At 41.1% G+C, this 19,739-nt stretch overlaps 1 protein-coding gene across 11 annotated transcripts in view; it reads right to left on the reverse strand.

Annotated features, from left to right (window-relative positions):
* The window catches only part of AKAP13 (A-kinase anchoring protein 13), a 325,971-nt gene that overhangs the window by 71,324 nt on the left and 234,908 nt on the right, over nt 1-19,739 (reverse strand). For 5 of the 11 annotated variants that reach the window (XM_075133177.1, XM_075133178.1, XM_048868192.2 and 2 more), the window contains 4 exons: nt 17,990-18,126; nt 8,369-8,733; nt 5,202-5,255; nt 1,274-1,336 (listed from right to left, as the gene is read on the reverse strand). In XM_075133177.1, coding sequence (XP_074989278.1) covers nt 1,274-1,336; nt 5,202-5,255; nt 8,369-8,733; nt 17,990-18,126 — 619 coding nt within the window. The remainder of the gene's footprint in view (nt 1-1,273; nt 1,337-5,201; nt 5,256-8,368; nt 8,734-17,989; nt 18,127-19,739) is intronic. The other 6 variants (XM_075133185.1, XM_048868200.2, XM_075133179.1 and 3 more) reach the window with 5 other exon arrangements.

The following is a 19,739-nucleotide window of genomic DNA, read 5'->3' on the forward strand; positions in this document are numbered from 1 at the left end:
TAAATCCAACTCACTACTGAGTTAACATTCAAAACGTGTTAAAAGGAAAGAAAAATACTTTGTAATGTACAGATTATTTACACATCCAGTGGAGCTTTAAATCCATGTAGACACCAAATGGATACTAGTATTCTACATATCCCTGGAAGAGCTGGTGGTTGACAAACATGTATCATCTTGAAAGCAAAAGCTGAAGTAAATCTTAAATCAGAAGACTCAGACATCTGGCTTCCAAAGATTTTTTTCAGGTTAGTAAATGAGAGGGGAGACAAATCATGAAATCTGCAATTTTATCAATTCACAAAAGCCTTTAATTGCATTGTGTTTAGCTATAGCATGCATTGTAAAGTTTACTCCCAAACATCTGCAAGGGGAAATCTGTCCTACTCCTATTATCTAGGGAGGACAGGCTTTTATTCTTCCAGCCCAAAATCATGGTGGTAGTTTGCTGTGATCTTGACATCTATCTTCTAATAACAGGGCTAAGAACAGCAACTCACTTCAGACATGCCATCAAATAGTCATCTGCTGATAATGATCTGTGGTTTTTACCTACTGTATTTGGATCACATTCAAATCAGTGTTCTAAAGTAAATGATCTGTATTTCAAACTTCAGAGGTATCTAGCTTCCAGAAAATACAGTTAGAATTCTAACCTTTAATTGTTGGAGGCAAAAATAAATCTGGGTCCAGAGCTGAAGCTCTGCCAATGTACCTCTGTTGAGGATCTGACCTATGATAATTAATTCTGACTCTGGACTTTCTACAGGACACACAAGTTTTAAGTGCCTGGGAAAACCAAATCTGTGGTTAACAGATTTTGTTCTAGAGAGGTTTAAATGATTAGCTTCTCTGCTCAAGAGATAGCAAAAAGAACTCTAATTGTACTAGAAGCAGTCTGTATGAATTTAAATGCCTATAAAATATCAGTCAGTCTGGAGGAGAACATAACTGTATCTTATTAACTCTGGCTTAGATTCTTTTGCTGTCACTTTCATTGCTCTGATTGTATGGAAAGATGCGCCTAAAAATCATCACAGAAAAAAAGCAGCTCCAGGTGAATAATGCAGCTTCTCTCACACTCAAGACTAGCAGAGAGTACTTCACTCTCTAGAGGACCCAACACCAAACATGACTCGGGGGGGGAACAGCAAAGCAAATGGACACAAGCGCATTCCAGCCAGAGCAGCAGAGAAACAGACTACCACACAAAGAGCTGACAACACTGTGTTTGCAATGCCCCTTTGCTGTTGCACATTTATTTATACCATACCTTCTACAATTAAAGTCAGCACCCATGGTAATGTACTGTACTCCAGAGGGACACCAGCTCAAACTGGGGATATCAAAGGCAGACAAAGGAAAAGGACTGCAGTTACTGGATTGTCACAGAAAGGGAATGCTTCAGGACTCGGTTAAACTTATTTAATTTAGAAAGATTTTTACCTTGTATGTTAATTAATGGTGGGTGAAAGGTACCAGATTGGCAGCCCCACAATACAGGGAGTGCATGGAGGCATAAAGCCATCTTTCTCTTGTCCCTTCTCCGTTCCAGCACTCCAAGCAAAACTGGAAGTACTCAGAAACGGGGCCAAGGAACTTAAATGAATAAATAAGTAAGAACAGTTAACTGAAGAACCCACGGTATTTAGTCTGAGGGTATCCAGCAGCAGTTTGTCCAGGAATCCAAGTAGTTTCATATTGAGGTTGCCGATTGGGTCCTAATTAGAACCCTATCAAATTCACACTTCACGGACTGTGAAATCTGGTCTTTTGTGTACTTTTACCCTATACTATACAGATTTCACAGGGGGAGACCAGCGTTTCTCAAATTGGGGGTCCTGTCCCAAAAGACAGTTGCGGGGGTGGGTGGGTCACAAGGTTATTGTAGGGGTGGGGGGGGTCGCAGTATTGCCACCCTTACTTCTGCACTGCCTTCAGAGCAGGGTGGCCGGAGAGCGTCGGCTGTTGGCCAGGAAGGAGCCCAGCTCTGAAGGCAGCAGCGCAGAAGGAAGGGCGGCAATATCACACCACGTCACCCGTACTTCTGCACGGCTGCTGGCAGCGGCTCTGCCTTCAGAGCGGGGCTCCCGGCGAGCAGCCGCCGCGCTCCAGCTGCCCAGCTCTGAAGGCAGCGCTGCCGCCGGCAGCAGCACAGAAGAAAAGGTAGCAGTACCGCAGCCCCCCCCTACAATAATCTTGCAACCCACCCCCACAACTCCTTTTTGGCTTAGGAGCCCTACAATTACAACACAGTGAAATTTCACATTTAAGTATCTGAAATAATGAAATTTACAATTTTTTAAATTCCTATGACCGTGAAATTGACCAAAATGGACCGTAAATTTGTTAGGGCCCTAGCCATGATGCATCTGTTCGTGAAGCTCCTGTGCTCTGCAGGCTGTCAGATATAGAGAGAATATCTTTTCTGATGGCTTCCAAAATATTACCATAAAGATCCATTATGAACAATTACCTTGCTGTAACAAGCACAACCTTTAAAGAGCATTATAATCAGCAGCTAAGTAAACCACTGCAGGATAAGGAAGTATCTCCATTTTACAGATGGAGAATCTGAAACAAAGGGGATAAGACACTTGCTCAAGGTCACAAAGGGAGTCAGTGTATTGTATACTACGAGTGTACATACAGTGTATGTATACTACGATTACCTCACATCATTTACAGCTCCATGGCTGCTCTCACCTTCAGAGTCTGCTGACACCCATAGATGACCTGTGTGTCCCTTAAGACAAAGGTTCAACATACTCATGCAGCTGTGTGTGTATTGTGGGGGTGAGGTGGGGGAAGGAGAGTGTATCCAATTTCCTTCACAATGAAAACTGACCTACAGCAGACAGTTCTGTAGATCTGTGTGTATATATATAAAATCTCTCTACATACATATATTTCTTAACTATATTAATTTTATAGTGTGGCGACAAAACTGCAGGGCAGAAACTCTATAACTGAGAGATGAAGGAGTAGGAGGCTTGGAGAAAATGGCAGAAGGTCCCAGAGAGGAATAAAAATTCTTGGCAAAAGCTGTGGAAAACACAGACATATAGAATTATAATCCTGCTGGTGAGCCACCCACAATCAATTGGCAACACTACGCAAAAGTGAAGACAGTGGCTCGTCATACAATATATACAAACCCTTGGCAGAAGGTTGGGGGGGGCGGTGTGGAGGGTGAAGAGGGAAGAGCCATTTGTGTGACCAGCTACAGACTGGAATTAGTTTGACGCTGTGCCATTGTCTTCTCTCCAGCACTAGCTTGTAGGGTATCAACAGGGCTGGGGCAGTGGTAAAGAGATAGAATGAGAGTATATTGACTAAAGAATCTGACCTAAATTGCAAAGGTAAGCAGTGATATTAAGTGGCCAACTTGAAACGCATTCTCTTTATGATTTGCATAGGGACCCAAAGCTCCTCTGTAGAAGTCAGGTGGATATCACCGTGCAACTGGTTAAAAAGCAGTTAGCATGCATATGCTCATAAGGCAATCCTTGAATGCCACCTTACAAAGTACAGAGCAGAGTGGAGTCTGAGCGGCATGGAGTATACAGCGTTTCATTAAAGGTGGGTGTATCAATAACCTGAAGTCTAGTATATTAATGAAGATAATAAGGATATCAGTAGGTGTGAGCAAGCATGAAGAGATACTGGATTGAGAGCCTCAAAGGGAATCACAGAGGAAATCTCACCATTTCCCCCTTCACTTGCTCTTCTCAGAGGCTATGAAATCATAATTAGACATGCTAAATACTTCACTGAGGCCTGTGCAGTCTGTGTTGCACTGTAAAAGGAGGATACTGTAGAAGGCACATAGAGCACTAATTCCTTGAGGCCGTGCTTGAGAATTTAGGTTTCTGCATGTTACAGCAAGGCGTGAGAGCGCGTGCTTCTGTGGAGCTAAGAGTCAAGGTCAAAGGCCACGTCAAAGGCTTGTCAAGGGCTAACGCTTCACTCTACACAGCTAGGAAGAGAACCAAAGATCTTGTAGAAAAAATGCTCACCGGTGCAACCGAACCAGTTATAGCACTAGTGGGAATATTTTGCTGAGCCCCTTTACTATAGACAAGGCCTTAGGAAAGTACTGTACACAAGAGAGCCATGCTCTGTGGCAGTAGCAGATCGAGCGTCATGGCACATGAAGTGAACCAACACAGCAGGTACTTAGTCTCTCCAGTCAAAACAATGACACGATCATAAGAAAAATGTCAGAGAAGTGGGTACATCAAAGGAATTAACGGGCCTGGGGGGTGGCCAAAAACAACAAAACTCCCCATAAAACTGGGGCCATGGAGAGTGAAGGAAGGGTCCCCTACTGCACCTCCAAGAAATCTAACAGTAACAGCAACAACAATTTTTGTAGGGCCTACACAGGGCTTGTGTAGAACTAGCGCTCAGTTTTTTTAAAAAAGCTCTTTCCTGAGCTGTGAACATTGCTACCCACATAAACTAATCATGCTAACGCTTCGACAGCGAAACAGGGGTAAGTTTGCCTTGTCCTTATTTTATTTATACATATAAATAAATATGTATGGGGAGGATAAGAAATCATAAATGTTTGCCAGATAGAAAGGGACAAAAATGGGTTTGAAAGTCATGCTCATTTTCCAGCTTTTAAGAGGCAGAGTTAAAGAAAAACCCCCAGAAAGTTAAAATTAACCAAATCAGCTGCTACAGGTGTAACTAGTGTATTATGTATCCTTTGTACTAGTTTCAAATATGTTCCTATGTGCCTATCCTGGAGATCTAGGGATTTTGATATATTTTAAAGAATAATTAAAGTGAACAGACAAATAAACAATTACTTGCCCATTTAAATTCAACCTCCAGTCCTAAATATATTTTTATAATAATTTTTATAATAATATAATCTTTTATTATAATAATTTTTATAATAATATAATATTTTATTATTTTGTTGGATGCTTCCAATCCACAACGTCCAATATCCTTCAACCCACCCCCTCAACTAGAAGCCCTAGAAAGAATGACTTTGCAGCTTGCACGAAAGTTGTAAAAACGGGGCTGTGTCAGGCTAAGGGTGAGAGGGATGAAATTGGATGTGTGTCTCTATCAGACAAATGTTCCGAGAAGTACTGAATCTAAACTGGATCAACTAACATGAGAGTATGAAGTTAGTAGACATTCAAATGCAAAATGGTTAGTCAAGTTAGTTGGCTCTGTACCTTCTCCTATGAATGGGAGGCTTCCTTATACCATCCCCCAGAACTCGCATTGAACTGAAAATGAATCATGGAAAGTGGTCAGAGATGAGAAATGGAACAAAATGAACAAATGACAGCTGAAGGGAAAACACCCATTCTTCCCCCCCGCCCGCCTCCCCCAAAAAACAAACAAACAGCAGAAGGAAGGAGTGAAAAGGGGAGTATAAAAACTATAGCACTTAAGGGAGCAATGTGTCTCCTGTGAAGTTATCTTTCTCCCTCTATTTCACAGTAAGGCCTTGTTACCAGACAAAGTATCACGGCCACTGACAATGGTTGCATATAAGCAGGTGCCAATCATGGGTCAGCTGCATGTGTAGACAAGGAGTAACTAGTCAGTGCTAGTTCAACAGCAGCCACTGTTAGCAACCCTCACCTCTATGTGGTAGTGTAGACAAAGTCTAAAGGACCATCAAATTAAAAATCTAATTTTTTTCTTTCCTTCAAAAGGGCATTAAAAACTCGGCAATTAGTGGCAATCTGAAGGCATGTCAATGCCAAAAACATGGTGTGTGACTGCAGTTCATGGAGACATCCTCAAGCCAGCTATAATCCAGCTAACTTGGGCACAGGCGCAGTGATGCACGGTAGCACGATTCCAGTGTGGGCTGGCCATCTGAGTAATTGCCCTGGGTTCCAAGTGGCCTTGTACATTCCACCATGAATCCTGTACTGCTCCAGTACCTGCACCTGAGCTAACTAACTAGGTAAGTTGGCTGGGTATGTCCATATGAGCTGCAATCCACCCCATGTGAGCTGTATAAAAATCAGTACGAACTCTAAGAATTACCAAGGATGAGCATGCTCCATTGGAGCCTTATAAGTATTCTTCAGGAGATTTATAAAGGAAAAAAATGTTTTAAAAACCATATTTTAAAAGATATTTAAAATGCTCAACAGATTTTGTCTTTCTTCTTCTTTTAATAAAAAAGATTATGCTCCACTAATTTTTTACGATAGAAATATAGAGAATATCAAATCTGTTATTCCCTGCTTTTGCTAGAGGACCCGTGGAGGGAGGGTAGAGTCTCATATGGGCAGCTCTCTCAAGGCCTGATCCAGCTTTCATTATAGCCAATGGAAAGACTACCTTTGACTTGAATGGAATTAGATCAGGCCCTCAGCCCTTAACTGAAGGGATGGAGGAGTTAAATCCCAACAAAAGTATTCTAGTTAAATAGTTATTAGCAAAAACCAATCAACCAAATAGAGATTTAGGTTTGAATAAAACTTAATTTTCAGGCCTTTATGCATCATAAATAAGCAAAAAAGTGAAAAACCCCAACTGGTTTTCCCTTTGCAAGTCACCTTTCAGCCAGACATACATCTTGTCTATTGGTGGCTATGTACGTGAAAATATGAAAATAATTCCTCTGTTTCTTTACTTAAAAAGGAATATATCAATCATTTACAGTAGGTATATTTTCCCATGTCACAAACATATCCATCCAACCTCTGATTCAGAAGTTTTTAACTCCATCTGCTTAGCATTAGCTGTAATTGCCAACTATGCAGAGTTTATTACCCTCAGAAATCCTTACATAATAAGTTAAATACATAAAAATAAATCTTTCTAAATGAATTTATGAGTTTATAAACTCAGTCTGTCATAAACTGGCTTTGATCTCTGAAGTTGCCTCTCTCGCTGTTTTAAAATATTGGTGTGATTTTATTTGTGTGTGTGTCATCCTGGGACCTGGAAAGAAGTCCAGAAAGGGGTGACAAAGTCATAACAAAACAAACAATGCATATAACTTTCCGAGTACTGAATGGTTTCTCAAGTTTAGCTTTAGAGGAGATAAAACTTATAATTTAAGGATCTATTATTTCTCTTCAGTGCGTGCAAATAACATTTAGAAATGTCAAGGGGATTTATGCACATGCATTAAAGGGTGACTAATATCTCTAAATCAGGGGTCACCGAACTCTGCCCTCTGGTAATTTACCAGGAACCAAAGGACACCTATTGGTTTTAATATAATGCAGACAACTCTGGCCATGTTACTTGTTAATACGGAGCTGTGACCCATGAAAACAACAACTCCCAGCAGTCAACTGGATGGGTTCCAATCTGACTCCTGATGGACTTGCAGTCTCCAACAAGCCACACATCCATACTGCAGATGAGGGTGGTATCCAATATATGTGACTTAGGGAACAAACTTTGACTACCCTGGCTCTAAAGGGATGTTGGTCCTATTAAATCAACGGCCAAACTCACTTGGTTTCAACAGAACCAAGATCTTAAATGACTATGTAAAACTAGAGTAACTTTTGTGAGGTGTAAATGAAGAAAGGCTGATGCGCGTAAGAACATGCTGGGTACAAAGGGAGTCAGAGAACTTGATAGTTACTCAGAATGTAGAGGGCTTACTCCTAATCAATTACTTTATGGGTGGAATTTTGCTGCAACTGGAGATCAAGGGAAGAGTGGTCCTGGAAAACAACATTATTTCTTTTCACAGTAGTTGATGTAAAGAGGTACATGGCAAGCCTTGCCTTTGTGGCATTCCCTAGTCTTTTCTGAAAGGAGAGAGAGCAGAGGGGGAAACTGGAAGAACACCCTAGGCACAGTGTATAGGTCTGTCCACTTCATTCTATATGCAATTCTATCAGGAGTCAAAAATAGGCCACCCCAGTCCCAAGACTGAAGGTCTATCTTTTTCCATTACAGCCTTACACCCTATACAATACCTTAATGTAAGAACCCTACTGATTAATAGTGGCTATGTTTATTCTGTGGTCACCTAGATTTAACACTCAGATAACCTTTCCTTTAGCAAAACCCTCTGCATAGGAACAGGTGGTGATAATTCACATTAAGGACTGGTCAAGGTGTTTCCATTCACTTCAATGGGCTTTAGATAAGGACCTAAGTCCTCTGAAAAGCTAAAATATATTGTAGACATAAAGTACTTTTAATTCAACATGTAATTAAAATCAGGAAGATTAGTTTGTTTGAGGGGTATTTTTTTTTTTGGTAGTAGGTGGTTCTCTCTCTCTTTCCTCAGAGTTCAAAGATTGACCTCACTTTTCTGTGTTTTTGCACATCCTTCAAATGCCAACCACAAAGCCCACATGCATGTGCTTGTGTATGTATAAACAGCTTTAAACAACCCTTCACTCACCTCCTGTGATTGATTTCTGCCTCATTGGCAGCATTCTTCCCTGGCCCCCAGCTGTGCCGTCGGAATGGTGACAGTGGTCGCATGGAATTTCTTAAGACAGAGGAGTGGGTAGGCACTTCTGTAATACTGTCCATCTCTTCTTCCATCTCACCTGAGCCACCAAGTTCACTCTCCCGTCCCCCTGCGGCTCCCATGTTAATGCAGCTGCCATCCACAGTGTGCCTCTCCTTAGGCCTGTTGAGGTTTAGAGCATGTGGAAGGGATATGTCACTCCCAAGGGAGGAATTCCTCTCCAAAGACACTGTGTCATCTGCTGATGAGCTGTAACTGGTGACATCACAAGCACACGGTTCCTCTTCAGGCTGCTACAGCAAAAATAAAAACATGAACCTTAGCTAAGAGAGGTCTCAACTGATAGCCCTGGCCAGAGCCAGTCATCACAAAAGCTAGACCTGTTTCTTTTTTTTGCGTAAGTCACCCTCTACAACTTTGCTCTCTTGTCTTATCCTACCCAATAACTCATCCTGCTATTGTAAAGTTGGGCTCCCTACTCAGTTCTGCCAACACAATCCAGTCCTGACACTACAGCACTTCCTGCTATTCTACTAATGTCACTCTCACAGTTCTGTCAATGCATCGTAACCCTACACTGTAGCTTCTCCTGCATTTCCAATCCTAAAGCCTTTTACCAGGCAAAGATTTGTAAGCCTGCCAAATACTTATGTAGTTTAAATGATGGGCACAGATGATTGCTAGGTCATATGACTTCAGTCAGCAAACTCAGTCCTCTTTGTATGAGCTGAACCAGATTTGTAGCTTTTAGTCATTACAGCAGAAAGGCTAATGTACTGTTCCACTGCACCATACAGCACAAACTGAACATTAGTCAGTAGCATAAACAAACACACACACACACTCACACACACAAAAGGATTAGTCCCCTCCCCCAACCACCTTCCATTTATCAAAAAGTTAATGTCAGGATTTTCAGCATTTGTCAAATCCAACTATAATTGAAAAATACTGTTCCACAGGATTGGCCGCCTTGTGGGACGGGTCTTTATTCATACTGTAATCTTGGGTTTAGTTTGCTCGAAAAGCAGTAAGTGGAACCCAAGCTAGCTCTATTTGGCTATTGGCCACATTCTGACAATACATCCTAAAGCAAGTCTGTGATTATCCTGTGTTCCCAGTGGCTAGTATAAAAAACACAAGCATGTTGATGATATCACTTTCAGACAAAAGGCCAAAGTGGAAGTTTCAATGTATACTCCTGCAGAGCCCAGCACTGTATCATTTAAAATAATAATATTCAGAATGATCCATCCAGTCGTATATAATGGACTATTCACCAAAGCCACAGTGGCTAACTGCTTTCAACTAGCAGGCTCACGGATACTCACCAGGAACTGAGCATTCGAGGAGCTGCAGTCTGTCAAATCTCATTTGCAAAAAGATAACAGAATACCAAATTCAATTGTCAGATGAGAGATGTGCCTTTACAAATGCAACAGACAACAGGGATGAACATGAACACAAATGCCATTACCACATTCCCACTATGGGGCATCTCAAAGTCCAGCATTGTGGGCTCTTTAAAAATCAGGCAATTAGACCACTCCAGAGCCTGCATGTTTCTGTTCTGCATTTGTACCAGAACAAAAATATCAGCTAAAAGCTGCTATGGCAATTAAAAAGGGAGTATGAGGTGTTTGAAAACAGTCATCGGTAAAATACTTCAAAATTTACTGACAAGTTTGGTGGGCGTTAGCCCTGCTTCTTGCATCAGTTTAATGAGCACAAGATAAATTTTTTAAGACATGTATTAAAGAAATGCTTCCACATTCTTATCCCCAAACACATCCATGAAAAGCCAATATCCACAGAGGAGACTGCATGAGTAATACTTTCCCCCCCACACTGTAAGTATATATTTTTGGTTGAAATAATTCAGTGATCTGTGTGTCAAGATAAGGAATATCGGCCATTAAAGATAATTTTTGTGTAAATATATTCCAGTGACAAAATTATGATGTAGTGTTAGAAAAAGTATATTACAGTATATTATTAAAATGCGGTTTGGGGTGAAACAAAACAAACAGAAAAAAACTGGAAAAGCAGCCTGATAAAGTCACTGATTTTTTTTTTTTTTTTTTTACATCATGGATGGTAGCTAGCATTTGCATGTCATGATGGGAGTTTATTGAACTGCCTAAATCCAGACAAATTACTTAGTAGTTATGATGAGAACAATACTTTATTAGAGAAGGAAATAGTTGGTTTCTTTTCCGGGTCACAGGAAGCTGTTGTCATAATTAGGGCGGTGTCCCTGAAGGGAAGGAAGATTGCATCCTGGCTGACCACCAGAAGGGTGCAGTTAGTTAAAGGACATTAATACTGGACGCAAAAGGAATGCATATAGCGCACAATTGCTAAATTACTATGTTTTGCTGTCTAACTCCAAAACAGGCAAAGGGATTTTTATTTTCCAAATGAAAATAATTTACTAAAACAAAAAATCCCTATTTTAAAAAAATCAGAATTACTTTCCTTCATATATGCACTTGCTTGTTTCTTAAATTACAGCTGGACAGAATCAAAATATAATTTAAAAATGTGAGATACATTTGGTTCATTTATGGTTTTGCCTTCATCTCTTAGACTGGTTTAGTAAAAAAAACAAGGTACAAGTTGCTTGAGCCTGCAGCGTACAGTCATGGCTCTAATATCCCTCCTGTTCTTCAGGAAAAGTTCTCCTAAATAACACTGATTTCCTATTTTAAAAAAGACACTCCCTTCTTGTAAGACAAAGAATTTTAAAGAGCCAAAACTAACAGGGACCAAATGTGGCCTAGTGGATATAGCACCAGAGTGGGACACAGGAAACTTGGATTCCATTCCCAGTGCTGCCAATGGGTGATCTTGAACAAGACACTTCACCTCCCTGAGTCTCAGCTTCTCAATCTGTAAAATGGTGATAATGATACTGACCCCTCCTCTGTAAAATGGTTTGAGATTTACAAATGAGAAGTGCTGTTTAGGAATTATCATTATTGTTTAAATGTGAAATAAAAGTTAAGCTGTCCAAGCGATCTGTCGGTCAGATGTGAATCCAATTCCTTTCTAGATGAGTTCAGTGCAAATAATATTATTATACATACATCCCAAGGTGCTTTACAAATTATATACATGCAGTATCACTGAAATGCAGCCTCTTCTGTGGTGGTCAAGGGCATTCAGTGCATCACACAACAGTTTGGGGAAGGAACGTTTTGGCTAAGGGTGCTGTGAAAAAACCCTATTCTGATAAAAAGTACTCTCTTTAATATCCATACATAGCAGACAAGAGTTAGCTTTTAAGGAAAAGCATAAAACAACTTTTCAGCTCCAATGAAGATTAACAGAGGAACTAAACAACTGTAGGAGGCTCACCTTTTATTCAGTGATTTTGTTTTACCTAAAAATTAACCTCATTGTTGCTGTTACTGAGTTAAATACCTTTAAAATATCTGGTTTCAGAGGAACAGCCGTGTTAGTCTGTATTCGCAAAAAGAAAAGGAGTACTTGTGGCACCTTAGAGACTAACCAATTTATTTGCTCAATTTATTTGCTTATTTGCTCATGCTCAAATAAATTGGTTAGTCTCTAAGGTGCCACAAGTACTCCTTTTCTTTTTAAAATATCTGTTGGAGTGGGCTGTTGTTTCAGTAATGGAAGAAACAATCTGTCAGCCAAAAAGGTTTCCTGCTCAAATTTATTCTTCAAGTTTTGAGGGTTACAGTTACAATTAGAGACACAAAACATGGTTTTACGTAAACTAAAAACAAACACACTCAGAGCAGAGTCTGGGTGACAGCCCATTCCCAAGACAATGGAGTGTTGGTTCCTGGCTTCTCAAGCACCTTCCTTTCCTTAACAAGCTGTTCTTAGCGTGTGGAAGCCTGATTGGGCCTTCCTTCCTAAACCCAGACTGTAATCCGCACGGTCTAAGGAAGTTAACTTCTTGTTTGCCGAAAAGCAAGTAGGGCAGGGATCGGGCAACCTTTGGCATGCAGGCCGTCATTGGCCTGGAGCAGCAAAATGTGGCCAGTGGGATCTGCGATCGGCCGAACCTGCGGACGCTGCAGGTAAGCAAACCGGCCCGGCCCGCAAGCAGATTTCCCTGACAGGCCGTGTACCAAAGGTTGCCGATCTCTGGACTAGACCCATCATGTCTACTCTCCCTAATTTGAATAGCTAATTAGAAAGCCATAAGAGCTGCACTAGGAATAACAATGATAACTGAGTGCTTAAAAACGAGAATGGTACAGCACAGGGGATTGTACATGTGGATGGGAATCATCATGTTGGAAAAACCTGTACAAAATTTCAAAACTTGGAATGCAGAAAATGTCCCTCCACTCCATTAACAAAACATCCTCTTTTAGCCTCACTTATCGGTTGCATGTAAATTCCCTAGATAATGATGCAAACGCAGAAAGCAACACACACAACACAACACTGGAACCTCTCAATATCACAAGCCCTTATAGTCATAAGCTATTCATCACCACCACTACACAGAGGTTTTTTTTTTTTAAATTTAGCCATCACAGTAGATTAAAAAAAAAAAATCTATGTTAACAGAACTTGTAAACTGTGCTATGCAACCCCACTGTAGTGGCAGGTCCAGACCACTATTTCTTCCAGCTAATGAACTGAGGTGCTCAATTCTAACCCTGCTGATGACCCACTGTTGGGGGTGATTACTAAACTAGCAATGACCTGGCTCCCAAGTGTTAGCTAATTAAAAAAACAAAATCCCACATCATCATACACTAGCTCCTGGGAACTTTTTAAGGACAGCAGATTAATTAAAGTGATGGGAATTTTAAAACCCCAGAATAATGTCATGTGGTCTTAATATGTGCCAAAAAATGGGAGGGTCTTAACATTAAATTTAGAAACAGACAGTTTCCTTTGTTTTGTTTATGCTGTTGTTCAGGGGAGTGTAGAAGCTTCTGGGGAAAAGAAAGAGATCATAGATGAAGGAAAAGAAAATTAGTGAGATGGGGCCATCACCCATGAGGAAGTCTTTGGGAGAATCCTAAATCATATTAGCATTTTGGGAAGTGAAGGCCAAACTGTCTACTCATGAAAATGATCATTGTACATCTCTATATATCACTGACTCCCTATCTACTGCCCAACTGTGTGCAAGATTGGAAGCTTTAGGATATACTCCACAGGATTTCTCTTCCTTTTCTAGATGCATGCAGAGTACCACAGCTTAAATTGTAAGACTGCTGTGTGGCTCAAAAAAGATAAGGAATAGAGTCTCAGGTGTGACCTCTGGTTCTCAGAGGTAATCTGCTTAATAATATTTGCAAGGGCAGGTTCACAAGCTGCATAGTGACTTTAAGTGTCAATGGGAGCTTAAAAGCTAAGATGAGCAAGCAATACTAGTTATGCCCCAGGAAGATAGAGTTACACAGACGACAGGAAATTACCTTAGACAACATTAATCATTCACAGAAGAGAATGTTGCAATATCTGCCTACTGCACAGATAGCTCTTTAGAGAAGGAGGAGGAGGATGACTAGGCTATGGGAATAAACACTAGAATAGAGCCTGACATTTTGCTGGAGTCTTAGGGCTCATTGTGTAAATGACTCTTGGATGCCAGCAACTGCAAAGTATCTGAAGAAACAAGTCGTGCATTGATGATAGGGCCTCTAACTGAGAAACTCTTGTTTCTTTGGCGTGTGATGCTCAACCCTGCATGTGCCAATCAGAACAATATAGGAGATGGGTAAAACACACAGTAATGAGAACATATATACACACACCTATAGTCAGTTGCAGTCCCAGGCATCTCACAGAGATGGACTGCTCAGAGGACCTCAAGCCTCTGGAGCCCCTGAACAGAAGCAGGGCTTAAAATGGATGAGATGTTAACAATCTTGTGGAGACTACAAGAATTTCTGATGTTCACAGGAGGCTCCATACAGCCATGGGCCTGCTCTGCCTACAGTTTCCTGACTATATTAAACAACTAATATTGGATTTCCAGCCAGTGCTATCGTTCACTTCACTGAGTATTTGTATAGTAACTCTTGCTATGAAGAATGGACGTTTCATGCAGCAAACAGCTGCTGCAGCAAGCAGTTCAAGTGTAACTCCATCCAAAGGAAAAACAGGAACTTTAGAATAATAATAATCAGGAATGGGGCAAAATCAAAGTGCTCGAGGTTTTGAGACCCTCACATGCTCTTTGTTTTGTTTGGGTTTTTGTTGTTGTTCACACAAGTAGTTTACAAACTTTTTCTTCTATAGTTTAAATGTATTCCTCTTCCCCCCGACTCCGCCGCAATTCAATTAAAACAATATTGACCTGGATAAAGGGAAGCCTGTGCTTGTTACTAGGGACAGAACTACCTCACTAGCTCTAAGAAAGACAGGCTATAAGCAGACGATCTACAGTGTATGCTGTGCTTGTTCACTAAGATTTTTCTCTCTTCTTTGTTCCTTTTTTTAAATTAACTCTGTATTTATTTTTCAGTCTCTCCACTTTCCACTCGATTTTTTTTATCCCTGCACCTTTTCCGCAGTATTTCCTATAAATTTAACACAGACCCTGATACATAAGAACTGGTGTGCACATGTCACAGAATTTCTAGCCTGACCTGCCTGTATTTTGATAGTCTCTCTCCCCTGCACAAATTAGAGTTTGTCTACACTACCAAGCGGGGGTCAATCTAAGATACGCAACTTCAGCTACTTGAATAGTGTAGCTGAAGTCGACGTACTTAGATCTACTTACCGTGTTGTCTTCACTGCAGTAAGTCGACAGCTGACGCTCTCCCATCGACTCCGCTTGCGCTCCTTGTTCTGGTGGAATACCGGACTCGAAGGAAGAGCCCTCAGCGGTTCATTTATCGCATCTATACTAGACATGATAAATCAACCCCCGCTGGATCGATCACTGCCCACCAATTCAGGTGGGTAGTTTTGACAAGCCCTTAATCTTCAATTCCTAAACGAGAACTCATCAACATTTGGGACCTGAATTGAGAGAATGGTCTAGGATATACTTAATAAATTTAACCCCTTGCTGTTTGTGTACAAACCTGACAAGAAGCAGGGCAGTGAGCAGATTCTGATTTTTACAATGTTTACAACATTTGCTGAATGAGTTCCGTGAACATTATGGGTAGCTCAAACTATTTGCTGTGACTACCACTCAGGATTTGCTATGAATAGCTCTCTATTTATGCTGTGTCTTTGGTCACCTAAGTTACATGATCTTGGCTGTGCTCCAGAGCTGGATGACTCCCAAACCCACACACACTTTCAAGATGGCCATTCAAACATCAATACTTGTGTAAATGCATATTTTCACCATCATTTCTCTGAAATATGTCAATATTCACAGCACTTTCCATTTTGAAAACTTATTTATGGACAAAACATGCTGGTACTAATGTTTGTGAAAAGTGAGCAAACATGGCCACAAATGCCATCTGATTGAGTTCAGCCCTCATTCGAATGCATGTTCAAAAACACTTTCTTTTTAAAACTGATTTTTCCCATCTCTAATTCCAATCTCTTGGAAAAAAAGATAAATGAAAACCAGAAAAAGCTACTGAAAGCTTAATGGTATTGATGAAAGCTTCTGGTATTTATAAATATACAATGGATAGAGGCACAAATGTAGTAAAGAGGTGCCAGACATATAGGAAGGAGAGAGACACGGAAAAGGGAACCCTTCTGTTTAGATTTGGAGGGTTAGCAATGGGGAGACAAAAGTGCTTGTAAGGCAGAGGTCAAGTCAGTCATTTCAGGTTTGAATAAGCTTCCAAACTAAATTGCTAAACCTTTTCAGTTGTACTCATCCCTAGATGCAATACACTGCATAATGGGAAAGACTCAGAATACTGATTTGATAAGAGCTTCCCATTCTGCAAATGAAACAATGATCTCAGTACTTGCCCTGTTGCTGTAATGCAGCCATCAAAAAATCATATATCCCACATGCCCACTTCCCTCGGCCCCGCACCTTGATGTTTCCTTCCCCTGTGACACTCCTGCCATTTTGGATTACTGTGTCATTTTGAGACTCCATTTTTGTGGGTTATATTTTGGTAAACACACCCTATAACATGGGGGGGAAAGTAAAACGTTTTGCCATTATATACTTTAACTCCCCACTGCCACCTCCATGAACAACGTTATTAAGATCAGACTCAAATAATGAGCAATGCTGAACTCTGTAACTCGTGCAACTCCCTGAATGGGATAATTGGAGACAATGCTCTGCTCTGCCCGGAGCAAAGCCCTGTATAGAGACAAGTCACCCCTCCTCCATTTCGCGAGTGAGATGGGAAAGGGAAAGGCTGGTGAGCTCCACGCCCTGCCACTTCATTAACGGTGACTTTCCAGTGCATTTATAGCACATGAGATCACTTAGCCCAGGCCGTGATCTTTCCCATTCTGTTGGAAAACGTTCGCCATCATCTGCCTTGATTTAACCAAAGGAGACATTCAGTTTGTTAAATGCATTTCTCTGGAAGTTTGCATGAAAATCGCCCCAACTTCCCGTTACTCAAGACAGGAAACACATGTCTGCATAGCAGGTAGACATGGGATGGCTACAGATGATAAATAACAATCTGTGAAGAATTCTAAGCTTCACTATATACACACAGATGGTTGTTCACAGGAGCCTAGCAAGCCTTCTCATTCGGGAGCCATTTTTTCCTGAGGCACCCTTTCACCTGCTATGCTATCCTTTCACCAGGTAGAGTGGGTGACGGCAAACAGCTTAACATTATAAATTGGTCAGCTGGAAGTATTTGAGGGTGGGTGGTTTCTGCTTCTCAAGATATACCAGGCTGTCCTGGTCCAGGAAGCAGTAGACCCAAGGCAGATTCTGAAACAAACCAACTCATATTTAAGAGTCTGATCTTGTATCTTGGTTTTCACCCTCATCCTCATCAGGCCAATGATGACTCTGGGGATGTTTGGGCCCCACAGCAAACTGGAAGCACAGTCACTCAAAAACATCCAAGAACTAGAGGTATTACGGTCACTTATATTGCTACTGCCTGGCAATGTTACCATGCCACTCAGCACTGTTCAACTGGCCCTCCGTATCCAGAGTGAGTGTTTTCTTCCTTTTCACATACTCTCACTGAAGTGATAGAATCACACTGGTTCTCCAAAAAACCATAGTATACAGTGCCGAGGAGGCCAATGGAAAGCTCAGTGCTTTGCAGGAGGTCTCTGTTTGTAGGAGAAAATGTAACATTTGTAACACTGGATTTCATAGCCTCTGTGCAACCCTTATTAGAGGCCTTGAAAGAAAGTGTACCTTTTCAACTCTTCCGGTTGTGTTTGATTGATCTGCAGAAAGTTAAAATCAAATTATTGCCCTTTAAGGAACCCTGCTGGAAATCAACAAGCCTTGTGCAAACCACAGCAAACATGTCCCTCTTGAGCATTATTGTAGCTGTAGCTACACAAGTTCCAGTTCCTTATCACCAGTCGTTACATAGGCAGAACTCCCCCAAAATCAATGGGGAGGGTCGTCCGGATCAAGGCCCCCCGGAGCGGTAAGCTGGCCTTCTGAGACAGCCCTACCTTTCCAAAGACGATGTCATCCATCCCATCGCCAGGCAAAGGGAAGAGTTCAGACTCGATTCCAGTTTCTCTTTTCAGGACACCCTGCGATGGGGCACAGTCTCCACTCAGCCCATCCTCCAGGAAATGTTCACATTCTGGGGAAACAAACAACAAAACACCAGAGTGAGTGACAACCTGGCCTTTTCTTTTGCAGTCACATGCACCCACCTCTCATTTTTGCTGAGGTACAAAAACAAACTCCATAAAATCACTAGAGAGGGCATCATACCTGCAACTGGTTGTGGACAGCAGCACTGGTCACGTCAGCTACTTGCTATTGACTTATTTACACAGGCCACAAGTGTGCAACCCACTTTACAAACAAGTGTTTGTGTCACACTCTGCGTGCACCTCCCAGAAAGTCAGAGCAGGCTTTTAACATTTTATTCAACAGTTTAGAATGCCTTCTTTAGCACTTCCCAGAGTCTGTCTACACAGCATGTGGGAGGGTGATTTCCAGCACAGACAGACATACACACGCCAGCTCTGCTACAGCTAGTGCACTAAAATTAGCTGTGTGGCCACAGCGTCACAGGCAACAGCTTGGGCTAGCTGTACAAGGACAATCCCATCCGAACCCCTGGCTACATACTTGGGTGGCTAGGCCAAGCCGCTGCTTGTGACACAGTGGCCACACTGCTATTCTTAGCAAGCAGAGCTCGTGCATGTATGTTTATCCAAGGTGGGAATCACCCTCCCAGCTGCTGGGTAGATATACCTGAAGCAGCACAAGTGCATCTCTGTAAAATCAACATGCCATGAAAAACACATATTCGTACCTGTAGTATATGCTGACGGTACATATACAGTATACATTTGGGGACCAATTCAGACTCCACTGAACTCAATAAGGGGCTTACCTCTGACTTAAATGAGAGCAGAATTAGGCTCATATTCACTAGGCATAAAGCATCTGTGAGTGAAACGTGTGCTCCTCTTTCTCAATATCAGAGAAAGTCAATTCCATTTAATTCCTTAAAGCCAAGGTTAGGATTTATTTTGTGCTTAGCAGGAGAATTTGAGGATGATTTCCCACATCTTGGAGAAAGGTAGGCTCTCCTAAGAGATTAAGTTATTTAGAATTCATGTATTTTTTAAATTTTGTACTTGCACCTGGAATTTGATCGTTAGAGACATTTTATAAATTAAAAATAAATCCATTTCAACCTCATGCATGTTTTCACAAATTGCCTCTACCTTTCATTATCCTCGTGCTGAGCCCAGGATGAACACCTAGAGTACAGCTGATCTGAAAGGGATTACCTCCCCTCCATAATTTTTTTAAAAGCTAACAAAAACATTAGTTGTTGTTGATATTTCAGTGCAAAATGTCAACATTTCATTCAAAAACTCAAAACCTGAAAATCAAAATATCTTCAGCCTTTGGCAACCAAAAAATGTTAAGCCAAAAACCAAACAATTTAGTTTCTACTTTTTTTATGAAAAAAATTGAAAATCGTTGAGAAAAGCAGGCACTTTCTATGAACATTTTCATTTTAGCAAAAAAACCAATTTTCCATAAAAATATTTTTAACTAAAATATTGTTTTAGTTAAACATCTGGCCGTAACCTAGGCAGATAAACACATTTTGATGGTATCTGCTTGAATGAAACATGTATTCACTTTTAAATTACATCTATCGTGCACAACCCTCAGCTGTGTCATACTTATACTCTGTGTAGCTGAGGTGGGTTTGGGGTGGGGAGA

The sequence above is a fragment of the Caretta caretta genome, chromosome 10 (assembly GCF_965140235.1).
Source record: "Caretta caretta isolate rCarCar2 chromosome 10, rCarCar1.hap1, whole genome shotgun sequence".
NCBI classification, from domain to species: Eukaryota; Metazoa; Chordata; order Testudines; family Cheloniidae; genus Caretta; species Caretta caretta.